A 22,851-nucleotide genomic window follows, 5' to 3' on the forward strand; every position below is an offset into this window, starting at 1 on the left:
AATACGTTAGTTTCATAATCATATATTGGTTATTTCTCCAAAGATGAATGTTTTTCGTAAGTCTACTGTACACAGCTTGATATGAAAAATTCTCCCGGAATGATGAATGTAATTACATTTTTGTATAGTTACAAATACAAATAACTATAATTATTTTACTATTCACTGAAGCTGCAGTAAATACATCAAACATTTTATTTTTTATTCTTATAATAACGGAAGCAAAATAATAAATTATATATTTATTAAGCCATAAATATTTATAATATAATTAAGAAGTGCATTTTAATGATGTACAATTTATTAAACGTAAACAAAAATAATTCTTTTTATATGCTGTATATATAAAACACGATAAGAAGATTCTCATAAAAACAATAAAGAAAAAATTTATCTTGATAAAATATGATTTTTTCTTGGGTATTTTAACAACTCTAATCTTATTTTCTTGGGAAAAAATTTATGTTTCTCTTTTATATCTTGAAGAGATATAACAATCTGATAATTTGTCAAAACTTTATAAAATTGTGATGCGCTTATTATTAGTTTAGATTTACTGCTATAAACCATGAAAAATGGTTTAAAACTTCTATATTGATAAATATAAATAATTCATTTCTTTGATATATTGCCTTAAAATTTCTATAAATGTCAGCAACGAAACAATTAATAAATAAAAATCCTGTTTGGTTTATATAAAGGTTAAATAATCCTTTAAAAGAATAAAGAAAAATAAAGATAAAATTGTCAGAAATTCTGTCCACATTTCATAGTTTGAATCGTTCATCCCAGATGACGTTTTACTTTTCTAAATTCATGAATGTATTGAACTCTTCGATTTTTATTCATCTTTCTGACACTATCCTATAAATGTTGACATGCTTTTCATGATCATATCACAATTCATATCACGCTTCTGTAGTCATTCAGCAGCACGAAAACTGAAAAGACAAAAATTGAGTGAATGATAAGTGAGATTCGATTTCGTGTATTCTCGTGATACAAAAATCCAATGGAGGAAATGATATAATCACAAACAGAATTGTATTATTTATAAGAATTTCTTTTTTATTTTTTACATTTTTTTTATTCGTTTCCTCTTTATATAATATAAATTTAAATTTTTAAAAAGATATAATTCGTTTATTCATTCGTTAATTGTTTTATTAAACAATTAAGAAACGAGAAGTAATTAAAAATTACAATTTTTTAAACAGTTTTATATGTTTTAATACGAAATTTATGAATAAAAATGTAATATATCTTTGTTTTAATTCGTTTCAAACGGAAATTAAATTAGAAAATGATTATGTTAAGAATGTAAAACACAATTTNTTTTTCAATTCAACCGTTATAATTGTATCAAAATATAAACTCAAACAATAAAATTTTATTTCCTTTCTCCCTCTTTTCAGTTGGAGATATTTAATTAAAAACTGTCAAATTTATCTTTAAATAATTAATAGAGTTAAAATTTTATACATATACTTATATAATTTTTCTGTCGTAGATATACATATAAATATATATAATTTGAAATGCAAATAATTTCAAAAATTTCTCCAGACCTAAAGGGTAAAATAACATTGAAACGTAATTTATTACGGTTGCGCTGTTAAAATTAATGAAATTCATTTAGAGTAAAATTAAGAAGACGTATTTAAAGTATGCGAAATTAAAAGATTTTTCTTACTTTTACTAATCATTCTTTTTGATTGAAAAATGAATATATTTAATGGTCATTTTTCGAATAACGTAAGAAAACAATACAATGGACTTACAAGTTAGTTGCATTTTATTACATTGTTCTATTCGGCAATCAAGGCTAACAATAAACCGCCTTGTAATCCCCAACTGCTCTTTCTCAATTAAAAGTACTAGAGATTAGCTTTGCACAATAATTGGCTCTTTTCTATACTCTACATCCTCGTACTTTTAGTTGGAAGTAATCAGTTTGTCTAACCTTTAACAATTATTCTCATTCAACAATATAAGGATTTTGGGTAAATTTATTCACTAATTTAAACAACCCGAACATTGTTTGATAATTAAATATTTAAATAAAAGACTTCAGACAATGTGATTCTTAATTCCATCACTTCGAATGATTTAGAACTTTTACAACAGAAATGCTAAAATTACAATTACAATTATTTTATTTCTGTAATTCACCCAACCTTATTTGTTACATTTTAGATTTATTTCATGCATAATTTCAGTATGAATGATTTGAAAGAATGAAAAGAGTTTAAAATTTATCATTTTGTTCTGAAGTTTTGAAATTTTTTCCTACTTTAAAAGATGTTATAATCCGTTTACATTTATATGATGATTTATCGTTCATTATCCGGAAACAAAAAAAGATTTTCGCATGAAAATATATGTAAAAAAGTTATACTAAATTCATATTTAATATTTGTTTTCAAATTCATGCTTTAATAAATTATACGATACGACAAAATAGCGAGTTTAAGTCAGCTTCGAAAGTTATAAAGAGCATAAATTGAAACCGCAACAAATCTGCCTCCGGTGCACTTTAAAAAGCCTAAAGGTTTGAGTTTTTGTAAAACGGAATAAATATTCTTATCAAAAATTCTAAACAGTAGCTGTCATATTTCTACGTCTATCCTCGCAAATCCAGCTAACAGAAAGCATTTAAGGAATTCAAAAGGAACGAGTAGCAGAAAGCAAGTGAACCTAAGACATAAAACTAAGGCATGAAATTTAGACAATGGCCCAAGAAATTGGCAGAAAGCCCGTCGTTATTGCTAGATCTCTACCAATGAAAGGTAGAAGGCTGGAAAAGGTTTAGTTTCTGCTTGGCAAACGGAGTCTTAGTTTATGAGACCTTCCGGACACTGCGTACAGAAAGAGGACAATGACAACGTTACTTTGCTGTTCCTATCGACAGTATGCCTGGCGGAAACAAACTCGATTAAATGAAGCATTGGAGAACGCATACATAGAAGCGATGAATATAAAATACTCCTGCAGGCACGATTTACAGATTACATTGTTTCCTTACATGGAAAAATAGATTTCTGTCATTTAACGTCGAAAGAATGAATGAAACAATAAAAGAAAAAATTATTACAAATTCGAACGTGACGGGCAAACTAGATTAAAAATTATAACTGCCTCAACTACGAAAATGTTCATTATTGTAGAATTTTTTAATTTTACTTAATTGTAAATTATCACGAAACAGTGCATGATAGGATTGATTTGAAGACTTTTTTATTTTTTTCTTCAATGAATGTAATAGCTCCATGATGAGTTAGTTCTAGCGAATGATATAAGGTAATCACATAGTAATTATCTAGAGGTCAATCTAATTTTTGATTGTAAGGTCAATTTTCCTCTCCTTTGTTAGTATAAAACAACAGGATCTTACATATCGATTTTTGCAAATGAGAAATGTATGTCATTTATTCATAGAAGAATTAGTAAGGTGAGCTTGCGGATGAATCTCACTTGCGCTTAAAAAATCGATAATATTTTAAACTAATTCCACATAAAAACAATATTATATGAAACTATATATTGACGTATATCTTCAAAACAATTTTAAATCACTTAAAATTTACTATTTGATTTAATCAAGTCAAACAGAGCCAGTATTTCCTAGGAGATTTAAATCTGTTTAATATCATCGATAGGAATTCACTTGGAGCACGACAATTCATCAGGAAATTTGAAATGCTATCAATGAGTTTATATTCAAACGGTACGACTGATAAATTGAAAGATCAAAGATCATTTTATGTCAACAGTTATTATCTTATGTCAATAGTCATGTCAGGGCGGCAATAGAGTGTGTCTACATGCCATGCAGGTACAAATACTCCATTTTCTCCACGTCATTCTATACGGGTATCTTTTAATGTCGTTGGAGATAAGCTTAAAGTAAGATTAAACAACTTACTCATACTAATTAATCTAATTAAATAGTTAAATAATATATTCATTTATTACTGTTTAAAAGCGAAATAATCGAATCAATTTTTATAAATAAATTTGTGTTTATCCGAGCATCTCTTGGCTGAATTAACATCACTCGGTGGAAAGGAAAGATGTATGAAAGCTTATACTTCTTGGGGATATCAAAGTGAAGGGTTCTTTACGGAACTTTCCAAAGTCGGAACTATTTCGGGCCGATGATAAACGATCGGTCGTCTGAGGTCTTTTAACATTCAATCTTTGTCGCTTAAATGTGGCTAGTTTTGCTCTTTCCTTTCTGCCCGGAGGCTGCATGAAAACTTTCTACTACTCCACATCATAGCATAAAAAATAACAAGAAATATGAAGCTAAAACAAAAATTCTGCTTAACCAAGTTTTTGAAAGATAATTCTTTCAGAAAACTTGGTTAATAACGTAAATTTTGATATTAATATATTCTATTTCACGACTTAGATATATTTCACAACCGAAACTTTTCTTTTACAGATTAATGCCATTGGACGATTTTTATTTTTAGAATAGGAGAAAAGATGTTCTCGACAATTGATGACGTCCATTAGAATTTTACGAGTTATCTGATATGTTTGGTTTGCCATTGATGTTATGTGCGTACTTTTTGATGTATTCGATTTGATTTCATCTGTTTGGTTATATATGGACTACTCTCATATTTCTGGATTTACCGCATTAAATAGTAATTTCTCTCAAAGATACACTTTCAAAGAAATATTCGATAAAAATACAAAAATTGCAGCAACAAATTTGATCGTCTCATTTCAAGATTCTGGATAAAGCGAGTTGAATAATCGGCATCATTTTACAAATGATCAATGAACGAATTCTTCAAAACAAATTAGAGCGGAAAAGTATATGCCATCTCGAAAAATTGTTTTCTTAAAACAGTAAAAATCTTCGGGGAAAAATGTTTAATTTTCTCTTAAATGTATTTTTTTTTTCTTCTTCTTCTTCTTGTTCTTTTTGGAAAATTGCTTATTTTGCTGAAAACTTATTCAGAACTAGTTAAGGGGAAAATAATTCTCTTAAATTTGAATAAATCTAGTCGAAAAATCGAGGGAGATATTTTCTTATTTATTTTATAAAAATCAAATGATTAATCTTCAGAATTAAATTAAATGTCTAATTTCATATATAAATAATTTCTTAATTTATTAAGAAGATGCCATAACCTGTGAATAAACTTAATTGCATAATTATCTATTAAACAAAGCTTCATTTTTATAATTTTAAATTAGAAAGTAAAAAAAAAAACTAGCTCACGAAATGGAGGTGAACTCTGGTCTTCAATTAAAGGCTCGATGACGTTTAAATCCAGGAGATTACTTTTCAACAATTAGCGAGTGCTAATTAGTTTGCAAATTATTGCATTCAACGTCATACTTTAATCTGCAGAACAAACTTTATCAAACCTTTGCGTGAATATCAAATGCCAACGATTAACTCATTTTATATTGAAAAACTTTTATTGTTTTTTAAGTAAAATTGGATTAAGTGAAAATAATATCTAAATGATTCCTTGGAGTTGCAAAAATTACAGATCACACTCGAAACGTGGAAATTAAGCATTAAAACAGCTGCAACTATCGTTTTAACGTAGTAAAAATGTGATGAATATATCACTTGGCATCAATATTTGCCAATAATCATATACCTGCTTTGTTATCCTATGAGTAAATTCAACTTGCATGAAGACCTTTCCTGCGTGATAGCACGCTAATGCACAATTGCTTGTTAGTTTCATTGTCAAATACTTCGTCACCTAATGACATCTGATTAACCATATATTGAATGTAATGTTATTATCACGTGAAATTATTCAACAAAGCAGACTTTTTAAAATTTGACGATAATAATTTATGAAGCTGCTTGATTAATCACTTTCAGAGTTTTAAATCGCATTCGTCAAGAATTCCTGTTTGAAATAGGTAACGATTGACAAAAAAACCGAGCGCCATCCAATATAATGTAAGATGGACAAACGAGGATTTGGACCAAGTCCAGTAATGACGTCGGATTAAACTTCTCCTGACTTATAGATGCTGTCTGGACAGCTGTCGATAGCTTTAAGTTTTGGTCACTCTCTGCGTGAACTGAAGCCACGAGCCGTCTTTAACAATTTAAATGCATTGCAAACTGCATTAAGTTATGCAAGAGTGATTTTCTTTGAAGTTTATATTATACTTTTACTTAATCAAGGTTTATTATATACGTCTTGCTAAATGAGGTTTATTATACTTTTACTTATTAACAATGTTATAAATATAAATATATATATGTATATAATAACAAATGCTTTAAAGTACAGTCCGTATTAATCTGAGCATAGAATATGTTAAGCGACTATACAGTTAATCATGTTGAGAACAGGCGAGCAATAAGTGTCATGTATCAAATATGAATTTAATATAAATAATGATGATGGAGAGGTTTGTTAGAAAAATATTACTCACTTTATTATTGAATTTTAATATAACTGATGGAGCTGATATTTATTTTAGATAATATATATTTTAAATTCAAGTAATTCGAATTTTATTTATCATTTTATATATATATATAAAGAACGTACATTTTTCTATGTTATACTTATTAAAAATAGAAAAAATATATATATAATGTGGGATAGTACAGTACATAATGTTTTAATAAAATGTTTTGAAGGAAACTAGAAAAAATTATGCTTTTATAATAGAGGATAGTTAAAATATCAAAAAATATAAAACCAATTTAGTTATTTTAATCTTTTTCTTCGACATATATCTATATTTTTTATATATAAAATAGCCTCAAATATATTTGAATTGTATGGTTTTTGAAACGCGATCTTTTCTTGCGATTTTTGCTTTACATATCTTCCAATCTTAATCAGAAACTGCCGAATTGAATGTCAATGATATACAGTTTCCTAGACAGGTGTTTTTTTAAACATTTTTTTATTATTATGAAAAGTGTTTTGCGTGACTTCAAAAGGAAAATTCAATTTAAAATTTGAAGAATAGATTTATTTTATACGAATGAAAAGTTGCTTGAAATTTATGACAGAATATAACTAATAAAACAGCATCTGTTCTATAAAATACGCAAATTTATTACACTTTTAATAAACGAAATCTTTTAAATAAACGATCAAATGCATAATTTTATCGAAGCTTAACTGAATTAAGTTTAATTAATTTATAATGGAATTATTTTTTTTTTAAATTGACAATTTATCAATATTAGAAAATATAGGCTATTACGTATCTTATAAAATTAATATTAAATTTTTCGTTCAATTTTTATAATTAAAATATAAATATTTAATTCGAAATTTATAATTTTTTAAAAATAAATTAATTACATTATAGCTTATTAAAAATAATATGTTTTTAAATACGATAAAAATTGCTATTTTGCTAAAGGAAATGAATAAATTTTATTATCGATTATAGTAATAAATTAAATTATGAAATTAAGAAATGCATTAAATATTTCAAATTTACTTTATAGGCGTTTCTTAATATTGTGTGATAGATTTCTATTGAGCCTTTTACCTTAATAGAGCACTAAGGGATAGATCGCTGAGCTTTCTGCTGGGATGACCACGTTTGACATGTTGAATCCAATCAGCGAAGTGGGAAGACAAAGAATTCTACTTTATCATCACGAGACTCTGTAATATAGGCTTATTATATAATAGATATACATTATAAGCTACTTAAAGAGTTGATTGTATCTATATAACAATAAAAAAAATATAATTTAAGATGCTAAAACATAATAAAAGGCGTGCTCTTATACTGTATTATTACAAAAACATAATCATCAATTTGTTAAAAAGACTTTTCATAGAGATAACACAAAGAACTCGTTAGAAAATGATATATAGGCCTACTTATGATTATAATATTACGTTTTTTTTTTTAAATTTTAAATTAAAACAGTGATTTATAAATGAATTTAAAGAATAATGATAATGAAGAATGAAGTTTAATTATATTATTATAAATCTATATTGTATTTACAGCTCCATGATTTATTTATGGACTCTTAAAAAATATTTTAATTTGAAAATGGTAAAATAAACATTATTGAATATAAAGACTTTAGGGAAAATCACAAAGATTTCTTTAATAATGAATTATAACAATATATAATTATGTAAATCTTAATACAGGAAAAGAAATCTAAATCTCTATTCCACGAAAATAGCTTATGAGTTAAATAACTGAATGTATTTGAATATATTTACAATATAACATTATAAGATGGATTAAGATTATATAAGCCTTATGCGAATATGTAATCTTTCCTAAATTTAAATGTGTTTTATTTCAATGAAACTTTTAAGATGTATACATTAATATCAAATATTTTGTCTATTATATTTATTATAATGAACCGATTGTCTAAAATGTTTCCAAGAAACAATAAAATGGATGATTAAACGTAAACCTTAGACAACTCTACATACTTGTTTTGGTTATTTTATTATATTTTTAACTGCATAACTTACAATAATCAAGATTATAGAGTATATCTATTAAATTTTTCTCTTAATCTATTTTAAAAATACGTTGTTTTTTTCCTCTTTACCTATTGTATAAAGATTTTTATTTAACAGAGGAGATTGTTTCCGAGTGAAAAATTTCTTTAAAAAGAAAGATTAAAAAACATTTTTCTCTTCACATTGTTCAGCTTTATTACATTCCACGAAATATTCTGAAATAATTATACCAGTCTCATACTATAGAATTAAAAAATAAAAAATAATAAAAAAAGAATGATGGGAAGCCATATTAGATTCAACCCTGTCACCTTTTTGACAGCCACTATTCATTCTTTCTAGATGACTCACTGATCCGTCCTTAGATAGATTAAGATCTATCAGAATTCATTTCAATCAAATTAGGCTTTGCAGATACGATTTTTTTTTCCTAGAACATAAGGCGTCTATTATTGATTACACGCTACCAAATGGGGAGGACCAAGAAAAAGAAAAGTTGTCGAGTTAAGATAAATTTAATTTATTTAACAAACGTGTTTAGTCTTTTGTTTAGCTATCAAATATTAAGTAAACTGTATCCACTTAGCGAGAATAATTGAAAAATAATTGAATTCTTCAATGAATAATTTTGACTGATTAACCTTAAAGAAATGTCGCGAATCATTAGAAAATTTCCTAATTTTTGATTACATCTATTAAAGTTTTCTATTAATAAAATATTTTTAAAACTTTAACTACTTTCAGATTGTTTTATTAATGTCTTTGTTATTGGTTTATTATCGATTTTTCTAAGTTACAAAGAAATCAATCTATTTGCCATTAAGGCCAGGAAACTTTAAAACAAATGAGTTTGGTTAGAGACGGTTAAAAAGAAAAACTTCTAACCAAGGTGAAATTGTCTTGGATGTAGAACAAACAATTCTTTCATTCATCAATTTATATTCCGTTTAGTCTGAAGGCTCTGAGATCGGGAATCGTGTTTTGAAATTAGATTGTTGTTACCATGACTACTTTTGGAATATCTTGCAAATAGTGTCGGCCGAGGAATTCTTGTTGTTAATATGCGTCTCGAATTTCGATTTTAAAATCTGCAATATTGTCGTTATAAATCGACTAAATTACCACTTTTTAGATGTCAAAATGTTTCAAAGCGATATTGTTAAATTTAGAGTCGCATTTTTCATCAGAAAATGAGAAAAATTTTACTAAAAAATATCCAAAAAATCAGTAGTTGGCTACTATTCTCTCACGAAACCTGTTTTTTTCTTTTCTTTTTATCACTTGTAATGCCAAAAATAATTTTGGAAGCTTTTTATGCAAATTTTTCGTCATTAGTATGATGAATAACAGATAATTTTTCTTAATAACAGTGCTGAATACATATATATTGTAGTTTATGAAGATTTCCGTATTATAAAGAGGATATCTCGTGTGCGTATCCTGTCAAAATCTCAGATAAAATAAATCGACACGGTATATAATCTTAAATACTTATAAAACAAATAATCACTCAAAGTCTAGAGTGTGATTTTCTCAACCTTTAAACATTCTCTCTTCTCTTAAAATCTTTGGAGTATTCATTTTAGAATCAGTATAATACTAAGTGCGTTATTAAACAGTAATTCACGGTTCTAAAGGAAAGTCGTTTTATGCCAGTCGCCTTCAGATAACCAGTTTATATACTAGGAATATGCATTTACATCAAAGCCAACAAGCACTTCGCTCCTTCCGTAATGACTTTCCTTCCTCAATTCTACTAACCTAGATGTCACTTTAAGGATTAAGACGAAAAAGAACACGACTGTCTTTCAATCGATTTTAACAATCTCTTAGTTGTTTTATCGCCTTTTATTCTAGGAAGGAATTAGTGTCTTGGAACAACAACCAATCACAATTAGAGACCTTTGGCTGACCATAAAGATATGTTACCTGGTTGTTGTGTCAGTTGGCAGCATTAGCAAAGAGCAATAGCCGGGTATACATTCTAACAAAAACACTACCTAAAATATATCGACACATTTTACTACAAATTTATTATAAGGATTATAAATACCATTCAATATAATTAAAGTCTAACTGTTACGAACAATGTCAATAATTTAACGATAAAGTATCCAAAATCCAATTTGATACTGCCGAATATCCTCAGTGAACTTTTTACATTTATAGAAAATCGTATTTATTCTTACACTAAAATAATATTTTAATAATTTATCGGTAATAAAACTCGTTTTATTCTACTTTTTTTACACTTTCACATCATATCAAGAATGTTCTATATTTTATAATCCTAGAAAAATTATGGCATATCTTTTTTGGTGAAATATTTATTACCAGTTTGCTTTCAATTTAAAACGAAAAAAAACCCTCACTTTTAAATGCGGAAATAATAATATTTATGTCATTTTCGTAACGTATTAAAAGTAGATTTTAATTGACCATTTTAAATTTTGTTCACACAAACACGCGGATGAATGAAGGAAGAAAAAATTTAAATGAAAAACAAAATGACTGCATTTTGTTAGTTTATCATTTGGTAACGATTTATAAATTATATTATTATCATATAATATTGATCGTGTTATGTAAACTAATAGCTATACATTATGTTATCTGAGTTTGTGTTTTTTAAGTTTTCAAACGTAATCAGTACTGATTGAGCGTGCAATCAAAGTTTAGCTTTGCTGAAAGCAAATATTATTGACTTGCCTACGAACAGTTAAACAATAGTTTTTTTTTTATTTTTTGTATGTGTGTGTGTGTGTGTGTATGTCATTGTTTATAGAAAGCTCTGATCTCAGGTATTAGTTTATCTAAGCCTTTTGCAATTTCTTCTCTGGACATTTTCATCAGCCGTTTTGTTTTATGGATTGTAAACAGTAGTATAAAAATACCGTATAAAAATAAATGAATTACATATTAAAATAAAATATTTAATTCAACTATAACTATATTAGAATATTTAAAGTATATTGAAAATATTCTTTTTTTAAACTGTTTACAAAAAGAAAATAATAATAAGTTATATAAATAAAATATATTCACTTTCTACAGGTTTCTTTGTACTGTATAAGTTATATATATATATAAATATATATAAGAGTAGTTTAAACAGACGTGGTTGAAATTGTAAACATTGGTTCTTTCCATTTTTGTCTAGACTTGAAAGAATGAAAAAGAAATAATGATTTAGGAAAGATTGGGATGGGACAGTTCTGAGAAACAAAGATCATCTGTAACGAAGAAGAACTCATTATAGGCAATTGCGGAGTTTGATCACTCCATTGAGAACGTTTGCCATTGTGAACCAATGCGTCTAGACTTCCGCAATGATAAAAACAGTCTTGGAAACGACACCATTAAAGATTCCTTACCGAACTTTGCTCCTCACGGGTCTTTAGAAACTTTATGCAAACTCTTCTTTGACGGTATTCAATTTACATGTAGGACCAGTTTTATATCTAATGTTTCTTTTAGCAGCTATTTGGACAGCTCAGTTGATAGTAATATTGATGGCTTTTTGACTAGTCTATCGTGAAAAAGTCTTTAACTTCCATTTTCTTAGCGAAAACGATAGCTCAGATTTAAGATTAAAGAATAAAAAAGAAAAAGAAAAAATTGAATCTTTGCTCCCTTGACAGAAAAAGCTGAAAATTTATTTTCTTCGATCATTGATTGGTTTCTTGATTTTTTTCTTTTTGCATTAAGGCTTTACGACGTTATTTTATAAGCATATAATTTACTATTTTGATAATTATACTAAAAGCTTTTTAAAAAAATATAAAATAATACATTTATTTTTAAGAATTTAAGACTTGTTTACAAAAAATTTGATTTTTGACATATTTTTTACACTTACTTTTTTGCTTTCTATTTTAAAACAAAAATTCTTTAACTTAAACGGTATTTTTAAAGGCTACATTCATAATTCAACTTAACAAGTTTTCTGTCGATTTTTTATATAATCTTATATTATAAAATGATGATTTAAATTTTATAGTATGATTAATAGTTTAATATATATGTAATATTAACATTTCATGTGAAGAAAACCTGTAATGAGGCATATATATAAGGTTTATTTGCTCGAAATTTTACACAAATATAAGACAAAGTACCAATTTTTAATCTGCCGTCATTAATAATTTGTTAATTTTTTGCTTTTTCTGTCTGATTTTTTTTCTCTTTGTTCATGCTTTGCTCGAACTTTCCCCACTGTTCTGCCTGTATTTGGGAGGGCAGTCGCCCCCTTATTCTCCCGATTGTATTAGCATGATAAAAGATAAAATAAACTATATATTGTAATTAAAAATACATTTTGAAATTAAATTTAAATGATAAATAATTAATTAAAATTTATCTTATTTATGAATAATTAATTAAAATTTATCTTATTTATTAATAATTAATTAAAAACTACTTTAAAAATTTATATAAAGAAAATCTGTGGAAAACAAAATGTATTTTTATGATTAGAATTCTAACTTTTATACTTTTTTAAAAGTCGTGCGATAGAATGATCAATGATTTCAGCTATCATATAATCTTTTCTATAGATATAATATAGAATTAACCTAGAATATATTTCTGATAAAAACAAATTATACTGAATTAAAAAGAAACACATTTATTTTTAATGATAGTGATATATAACCTACGGTACATAAATTTTGAATATCGATAGTATTGAATGATAAATGCATAAACGTCACTATAAAGATTTATTTTACAAAATAACAGAAACTTCAGATGATAAATAACTCAAAGTATAGAATGTGATCCTCTTTATTCACTGGTATATCTAATGGATTTATAACTGGATTATTCAAATCCACCAAAAGCCAAAAATACCGATTTCCGTTAGCGTGTTTGCATTGATATTGCAATCTAATTAGCAAAGTATAAAGTCTTGTTGAGTGATGCATATATATAGACTCTATATAATATATACGATATCAAAATCCAGAACGATAAATTGCTCACAGGAAACATTTTATATTCTAGATAATTTAATATTAAATGCATAAGATTTTAATAAATTTAAATAGCATAGAATATAAATCTGATTATATTATATAATATATATATGTATATATAACAGGAAATAAATTATCAAAGCGCATTTATTTGCGTGTTTTTCCTTTTTCTTGTGTGTGTGTGTGTGTATTGTACATTCTAATAAAGTCGATGTTTTATAATGCTTTTGATATGTTAATGTAACTAAAGTATAAGAATAGAAAATAATTTGAATGATAGAAAAATAAAAATCGAAATGTAAAAATGCGCAACGATTTTTTAAAATCAAAAACTTTGTCTATATTTGAGTTTCAAACACGAACATTATGTGATCGCTGCACCCCATATTGTTGTGTCACGGGTCTAATTCCGGGCACATTGCATGAGAGCCTTGATAAACTAAACACGCAGAGTGCTTAGGAATAGTAAAAACAAAAATATTTCAAACACATGTCGCATTGTGAGAAAATTTATGTAAACTTTATCAGCGGACAGAATATGTCTTTTAAAAACGCATGTCTGCTACTGTATATTAAATGAAGATAAATTTCGAAGCTTAAAAGCTTGATGTTTATGAATTTATTTTTTTTATCTTTCCAGTTTAGAAAAACAGATCTATATAACAAATATAACCAGTATAAAGGAAACTCTCTGAAATGTTTACTACAAAGTGTCAAAGAAACTTTTTATTTAGACCAATATAGTATTGCTGGGTATCAGTCAAACCAAGCGCTAAATTCATCCCTGTTGCATTTTGGACAATATTCTTCAATCGGATTTCTTCAGAACCGTCGACTTTGAAACGAATAGCTTCAACCATTTATTTTCATCACTCGGAGTAATAGACCAATGGTGAAATGCCATGGGTTTTGAATCGCATAAGAGAAGCGCTTTTCTGAAATGATGAGTAGATCGATACTTAATTCCTATTTTACTTTCAGAAACCATTCTAGAACAAATTGTATATTCTTTAACAAATGTCTTATCATGTAGTGAAGAATTTACATAAATACCTTTATAAAATTTACCGTAGTGAATGAGTTAACTTTACTCGAATATTAACAAAAAGGTATAAAAAAGAGGGAACTTAAAGCAGTTTAGCGAAAAGTGAGAATTTTTAGAAGAAAGGACGGCATTTTCAAAAAGTCTTTTGTTGTATCTATATAAAAATTTTATATCGCATTAAGGTTATATTGGAAAACGACAACAAAATAAGCTTATGGTTATTTTGTATGACATACTCTTAAGCGTTTATAAATCGAAAAAATGCGAATTAATTCTTGAGTACCTTTCGGAAATAGAAAGTGATTGTTCAGCGTTTTGGCAATAATTAGATTTTCTTGCGTACCTTTATGTAATTAATTTCCTTTCTTTTCTATTTTTTTCTAATTTCTCGCAAATTAGCGATTTGTTTAAGATTCAGTAAGTAAGAAAATGTTTAAAGTTTGAACTTTATTCACTAATTTAAGTTGAAGTTCATTTTAACACGATAAATCATTTTTTTTAATTATATAATAAATAGTATATTATAATTATTTTGTATATATATAACCTGTATATATATAATTAGAGTTTAACAATGTTAAATGAGAAATTCTAACGCAGCTGTTTTAAACCGGAGAAAAATTAACTGAGAATCCTTAATGATAATTTACATTTTATACCTTTGAAAACATTCATTTTCATAGATAAAAGAATATAAAAAATGAAAAGGAAACGCTATATCAGCAGACAAACGAAGATTTTTCTCATTGAAACGTCTTAAAAATGACAGATATCAATATTTAAGACGATGCTTGGAGACTGTTTGGCAGCACTAACCAGTTCGCTGTCTGGTCTGATATCTCATCTTTTCCACCACAAAATAGCAGTTTAATGAAATTTAAAAAGACAGAATTCCTTCATTATAATAATCAAAGCAAACGAAATTAATATATTCTGTCTAAAAATGGTAATTTCCTCAAAAAGAGTGGAATTCTCGGATTAATATGATGGAATAATGGATCTGGAAGGTTAAGTTAAGTATAGGAAGTTAAAAGATAAAATGTATCTAATGACAAATGCGTGAAACTGTTGGTGCTTGTAAAAATTCGTCATGGTGTAATATGTTTCGATTAAATTGTTCGTGAAAATTTAGATTTGGCAATATTTAAATATATTTAAAAAAAAAGATTTTTGTAAATTATAAAGTATGAAAAAGTTCGATTACCTTCTCGATCGAAAAGGAGAATAAGAAAAAAAAAGAATCAAATAAATAAAATGCTATTTTGGGTGATGTAATAGTGATTTTTATTTTGTAAGCGTAATCGATACGTAACATTTTTTTTGCGAGAAAATTTTGAAGGCAACGTGTTGTAGAAATTAAATCTTGTTACCAGAAATAGAAAACGCACAAAGTTATTTCAACACTTGTAAGAAGTGCAGGTGAATTTTCGGGAAGATACGAATAACAAAAAGGACAGTCGGAAACACACCCGATCCCTTCCCACGTTCATAACAGAACGGTTTGAAGGCATTAACCAATCAGGAAACGGGAAAAGGGGAGTCTGCGCTGCGCGTGCACAGCGCGTGGCCGCCAAAGCACGGGACTATAGTGTGGTGCGTGCTTGTCCAACATGGCTACGCTGCACAACGGAGTGGTGGAAACAAGCGTCCATCTCCAGAACGGTCCGCAGTCCCCACCCGATCAGTCAGTGCCGATGAAAGATCACGACACCATCAAACTGTTTATCGGGCAGATACCGCGCAATCTGGATGAGAAGGATCTGAAACCGTTATTCGAACAATTCGGCAAGATATACGAATTGACGGTTCTCAAAGACAAGTACACGGGCATGCATAAAGGTAAGGAACGGTTCATTCATTCTCTGACGGGGGATCAATACGGCAACCATAGCTTCTTTTTTTTTCGTACCGCACTTTCCAGCGACGTGGTGGGATGTCCCACCATTTTTCTATTACTTAATCACCGACACCACCTTGGCCGAGTCAGTGCGCACCTCTTTGACATTGGACATCCACGTTGCTTGTAATTTTCCTAGGTCGCGGGTGTTAACTCGTGCTTTACAATCCTCTTCGTACGTTCTCCGGACGAACTCTTAGCCGTCGCTGATAAAAATGCTTTACGGATCGCTGTGGTACGTGGGAAACGACAGCTCGTATGCTTCGTTGTTTCGCCGCCGTTGCACCTGTAGGATTGAAAATAAGTCTAATTTTCATTGTAGTCGATGATTACGAGAGACAACTTTTCTGGCACTCGTTTCGCGCCCGTTTTTTCCTTACGATACAAGCAAAAACATTGGCAGCTGTGCAAGATCTAATTTGCTTTAGTGACCTTTCATTCTCTTGATTTATCTAATGTGGTTTTTCCGTCTGGGTCTTTTCCACCACGCTGCAATGTCTGAAATTGTAACTACCATTGAAAAATGTCGTATCTCCCTACACTCTACCATTTAGATTTTCAAATAAAATTTACTATTGTAAACAACTCTAAAATTCAATATTGAGTCATTTGCATTTGCGAATTTCGAAGTATTGCGCTTTTTTACCCCTCCTCCTTTCTTTTAATTCTTTAATAGAATCGCTCCGATATTGATCTCTTATTCTCGGAATAAAAGGTATAATGTATAATTACAAGTTATATGTCATCAGCTGTTTATGTTTGTTTACAAATCTGGATGATGATGATATCGTTTAATCGAATTCTTACATTAATTTGCTTCTGTAATGAGGTTGAATTACTACATTTATTTTGTAAAAAGACCCAATAAAGAGTAGTTAATATCTTTCCTTTATATATAATTTAATTTTAAAATAATAAATTTTACTTTATTATGTGTTACAATTAAGAAGTAACTATTTTTCTTCTCGTGTTTAAATCCGTAATTTTGAACTTTTTTATATGATTGCTTTTATTTTAGTACAAAGTCGACGTGTTATAAACGTATCGTAAAGAGACTATAAAGATTGCGAAATTTTATAAGGTAGGCTGTTACATTGACCCTTTGGGGAGGGAGAAGTTTTCGGAGAATATTGGAAAGGTAGACCCCCTTCAAGGTCGTTACGTTATTGCATCTAAAAACATCATACAGTATTTTGGAGATGGTGAAAAAAACAGCAACGCCTCAATTAATGTTATTTTAAGATATTTTCCTTTCATATAAGTGCATTCTGTCTACAAAATGGATTTGCCTCAGGACCCTTTCGTAACATCTTTGATAGATTATATTACTTTTATCGACTTTGCTTTTCCTTTTATTTAATATACGACGAAACAAAATTTTTATATAAAATTACGCATCGAAACACTTCAAATTTTTATTCAAATGCTTTATTTTTAATTCAGGTATACGCAAGTCTAATTATGTATAACAAAAATAATCCTACTTTAGGAGAATATAATTTAATGACAATTAATATTAAATCACTTAATTAGATTATTGATTATTATTATTATATAGAGAATGCAAAGGATAATTAAAAAGTTATTATAATCGATTTAAATTTATTTATATATTGCGGTATAATTTTAAGCTATGTTAACGTATAATGCGCACTTATATGAAATTAATTATAATTTCAATTTATTTACTTATTTAATTAATATCATTTATTGCTTAAATTATGAATGTAAATATTGAAAAATGCTTCATATATACATTTTTTATTTTTTAATTATTGAAATTTGTTTTTAAGTATTAATGGTTAATTATATAGANTATGAATGTAAATATTGAAAAATGCTTCATATATACATTTTTTATTTTTTAATTATTGAAATTTGTTTTTAAGTATTAATGGTTAATTATATAGAAGTGTTTACTAATAAAGTGAAAAGTCAACTGTTAGAATGATATATTGATATTTTTATGGGTAAAAGTTGTTTATGTACGTTTTAATGTTACCCTTGAAGCTCTAAAGAAATTGTTTCTTTAAAAAAACAGTTTACATTTTTTTTTCAAGGTAAAATAATAAATATGTCTATTTTTAGCACTCATTTTATATCTATATAAACACTATATATTAACTCTCTCACTTTTTAATCTTACCTAATTTTCACATTTTAATGATAACTCAACTGTTAAACTGTATATTTTTTTTTTTTTAAATAGAATTAAATTAAACAATATTTTATTATATGATGATTTCTGAAAAATTAGAACTAAAAATCTGATATTATTTATTAGTAAATACTCAGTATAATAATAATCTATATTATTATATTTAGTATTCTATGATTCTATACCTTTTGAAATAATAATACTGAACATTTTGAAATATATTTCCCCTAGAATTGGCATTCATCCTTTTATTTCATTCTGGATACTGGCAAAATGACAATAGTATTCTCTCCCTGGAAGGCATCTAAGCACCTGTAATTGGATGAATATAAAATAATTCAAAAAATAATAATAATAATCATTTTTGTCCTTTTTAACATCAACTGTAAAAATAAAAATTAAAATTAAAAACTGCAATTTAAATTTCTTAACCTTAAATAACTGTTTGAAAAAAGAATAAAATTAACAGACAATACAATTTTAAAATAAAATATATCTGATAACTTTATTTAATTAGCAACTTATGCATGTTAATTTAGAATTTAATGATCTACAACTTCAATAAAGTAATTTTCTTTACTGAGATAACAAGTTGGCAAAGGGACTTAACAATAGAAATTATCATTTGAGTGACTCCATTTACTAAAATAAAATGGCATCATTTGTAACTAAAACTTTCCAAAATGAAGGTTATACAGATGAAACTTAAAAAGTTAAATGTTTGATAATTATGATTCACAGATTAGAGATTTTATTTACATATTCCATAAATTAGCATTATTCACACATAATAAATATCTCTTTATAATTGTTAATTTTTAATTTGTCTTAACTTTCTCGTTATGGATAAATAATTACATAAAGTAAAAAACACTGATATATTAATTTAAATAATTATTTTTTAATACTTTTGTTAATTATCAAACTGAAGCAAAACACAAAATTAAATATTTTTATTTTTTGTATTTAGTTAGTTATTTAATATAAAATTAATTACTGAAAGTTATGTTCTTTTGATGAATTTTAGGGTGTGCCTTTTTAACCTACTGTGCTAGAGAAAGTGCTATCAAGGCTCAGAACGCTCTCCACGAACAGAAGACATTACCAGGGGTAAGCTACAAAATTTTTTTTATAATATAAATTGCTGGCATATTTTCAAGAAAGAGCATGTCATTCTGGATATATCATTTGGGAAAATAAATATTAAAATTGAATATTTACTTAAAAGATATTGTATATGAAATACAATACATATTTTAACATCTAATCTGTTTCATGAGTCAGAAAAATGTATATTGTTTATGTCTAGTATCCATTTTGTGGTTTGTGGATTAATTTCAAAAAACTGATTTGAGTTTAAAATTAATTTTCAAAAATTGATTACATTTATTAAATTTTATTTAAGGAAAATATGAATTAAAAATAGTTTATTAAAATAGCAGTAAATATTAAACAATGTTCAAGAGACTAGCTCAACATCAAACATTACTATTTTTAGAAACAATTATCTGATAAATTCATAATAAGAAATATAAACTTTATTAAAAAATAATATTATTATGCAGAGAACAACAAATTAAAATTCTTATTAGAAGAATATTAACCTTTAAACATGCATTATGAATTTTCAACTAAATTAGCTTTGTTATTAAAGAAAAAAAAATATATAATAAAAACTTATGAATATAAATTAAGATTGGTTGATTATATTTGTATGTTGAACAAGGATTATAAGATTTGCTGTGATAACAGCTGCTCACAATAGTATTAATTTGCTAATCGACTACAAGCAAAGCATGGTTGACTTTGACACCAATAGGTGTTACTATGGCAATGCTGGCTGTACAAGATAATGGTACCTAGATGGTTAGTTTGATGAGAATTTATAGTTTTGATGGCTAAATGTAAGAAATTAGTGTATAATGAAATAGAGAAAATTAACTATAATCATTTGTATGTTTCTGAAATCTGAAGAGAACTTTCATTAACATACTCATTTATTAGAAATTCATATGCAGATCAACATGGAATGAAGTAAAAAAAAAAATTACTATTATTATTTTTACAATCCAAAATTTAATTAAATAATTTATTTAACTAATTAAAAATTAGTTATTTTGTTGCTTCTAGCTTTCACTAAAAATTTATTGATAATGGTTTTAGTTTTAATTCCTAAAAATGTAATAATATTTAAATTATAAAATAAAAAAAATTAATGTGAACTAAATAATTTTCAGAAAGTTTTAATAATATATATTTTTGTTTTACATTTAATTTCCATAACATTAAAAGTTGAAATACAAGTTGCTAATTTAAAAAAAAATAATGTTATTTTTAAATAATTTATAATTTAAAAATGTGCTTTTTCTGTAATTATAATGAACATGTCTAGCCAATATGTTATTCTGATCATGAGCAATATTTATAATCAAGTTATAAAATATCCATAATTTATAACAATTTATATACTTTAAAACAAAAATTTACATTACTAACTGTTTTATTAACTTCTTTACTATAAAGAACAGGAATTTGTAATTATAAATAATCTAAAGTTTTGTTTATTGAAAAGAACAAAATTTTGCATTTGAAATTTCAATTAAATTGCAAAAAGTATAATCAGTTCTATCATATTACTTATATAATTTATAAGTATGTAAATTAAAGAAAATTGATAAGAAATTACAGTCAATGAATATTCAGTATGTAGAGTAGATTTTAATGAATATATGATATATTTGGAAAGAAAAATAACATTTATATTTTTTATTAAAGAAAAGTAAAGAAAAAAAAATTTGAAGTTTACATTGATTTCTTTTATGTTCATATTACAGTAGGGAAAGAGATCAACAAAAATAAAGAATTTTAAATGTGAATAATTTGTGGTTAAAAGTAGTAGGGAAATTTTATTTGTTCAGTTATATTTTGTTTTTACAATGTAATTTGATATAGCTTAAACACAAATTTTTTTATATACTTATAAAAAATATATTTTTAAACAGTTTATAAAAATATGATAAAATTTTATGTTGATTGGATATAAAATGCAATGTTTTTTACGAAATATTGTATCTATGAATGTATGGTACAGTACATATCTGTTTTTGGTACAGTTAAAATGATTCAATTGAATTTATATCTAAAATACAAAAATAATAAAGTTCTTTGAATAGTTTTAGGTCTAGTTTTCATTAAATATTAACATTTTACAAAACTGCATTTATCTTATAAACTTTTCTGATAAACATGTTCTTATTATCTTTATATGACAAACTTGGATATCTTTAAATGGATTTTTCTCTTGAATTTTTTTTTATTTATAATTTACTATGGTTTTAACTAAATATAAGTTATGTTAAAAATTCTGTAATACATTTTTGAGATTTTGGTAGTACCTTAGATTGAGTTATCATTGATAATTATACAGTATTAACTTTAAAATAAAAAATAGGATTAAATGGAATAAATTAAAGGACTTTTCATAATTAAAAATAAATAAATAAATTTTATTTTAAAAGTATGTTGGAATGAAAATTTAAGAATTTATTTAATATTAGTAATTGATAATTTTTGATTACATTTTTGAAGTTGAAAAGAAGTGAAAATTAGTTTGAAATTATGTTCCATCTCATTTTTAAAAGAAAAAAGTTTATTGAAAATTTTTTAAATATAAGAGACTATAAAAATATTGTTATAAATACAAATTGAATACAGTTAATATATTTATTAATTTTATTAACACATAATAATACAATCTCTTTTGTTCCAAATTGACTCCAAGTATATCAAAAGTATAATTATTTTTCTTGAATCAAGATCTTTTTCTTTCTTTTGTATATAAGTATAGACAGATACATGACTATTATTAAATATGTATTATTTTAAAAATTTAATGTAAAGAATTAATAATAATGTAATAATAGTTAATAGGAAGACTGTAATGAATTCTTTATGTGTTGTATAAATTATAAATTTATTAAATTCCAAATATAATGAAATAAAATAGTGATTTTTCTTATTTCTGTTAAATTGGAGGAAAAAGACACTTACATTAAATTTGGGAATTTGATACATAATGTGCCATCTTATATTCAGTAGAGCCTGGAATATAATATCCCAAGAGAAACCNTTGGAAATTAATGTAAATTCCAAATATAATGAAATAAAATAGTGATTTTTCTTATTTCTGTTAAATTGGAGGAAAAAGACACTTACATTAAATTTGGGAATTTGATACATAATGTGCCATCTTATATTCAGTAGAGCCTGGAATATAATATCCCAAGAGAAACCAACTTTTTGTATATGTC

The 22,851-nt window shown here is 26.2% G+C and overlaps 1 protein-coding gene and 1 long non-coding RNA gene across 5 annotated transcripts in view; one reads left to right on the forward strand and one right to left on the reverse strand.

The window, feature by feature from the left end:
- Window positions 1–421: 421 nt before the first annotated feature.
- Window positions 422–22,664, reverse strand: LOC111633659. The gene is made up of 4 exons (XR_002758085.1): window positions 22,592–22,664; window positions 18,727–18,853; window positions 7,513–7,631; window positions 422–941 (listed from the first exon to the last, which is right to left on the reverse strand). It is a non-coding gene; the product is annotated as an uncharacterized LOC111633659 (long non-coding RNA).
- LOC111633658 (CUGBP Elav-like family member 4) overlaps window positions 15,816–22,851 on the forward strand; it is a 299,636-nt gene continuing 292,600 nt past the window's right edge. The window contains exons 1-2 of one of the 4 annotated variants that reach the window (XM_023378265.1): window positions 15,816–16,325; window positions 19,569–19,651. In XM_023378265.1, the coding sequence (XP_023234033.1) occupies window positions 16,097–16,325; window positions 19,569–19,651 (312 nt within the window). In that variant the 5' untranslated portion in view covers window positions 15,816–16,096. The remainder of the gene's footprint in view (window positions 16,326–19,568; window positions 19,652–22,851) is intronic. The other 3 variants (XM_023378266.1, XM_023378267.1, XM_023378268.1) reach the window with 3 other exon arrangements.

This window comes from Centruroides sculpturatus, unplaced genomic scaffold, assembly GCF_000671375.1.
Source record: "Centruroides sculpturatus isolate CEXI.00-Female unplaced genomic scaffold, Cexi_2.0 scaffold940, whole genome shotgun sequence".
NCBI classification, from domain to species: domain Eukaryota; kingdom Metazoa; phylum Arthropoda; class Arachnida; order Scorpiones; family Buthidae; genus Centruroides; species Centruroides sculpturatus.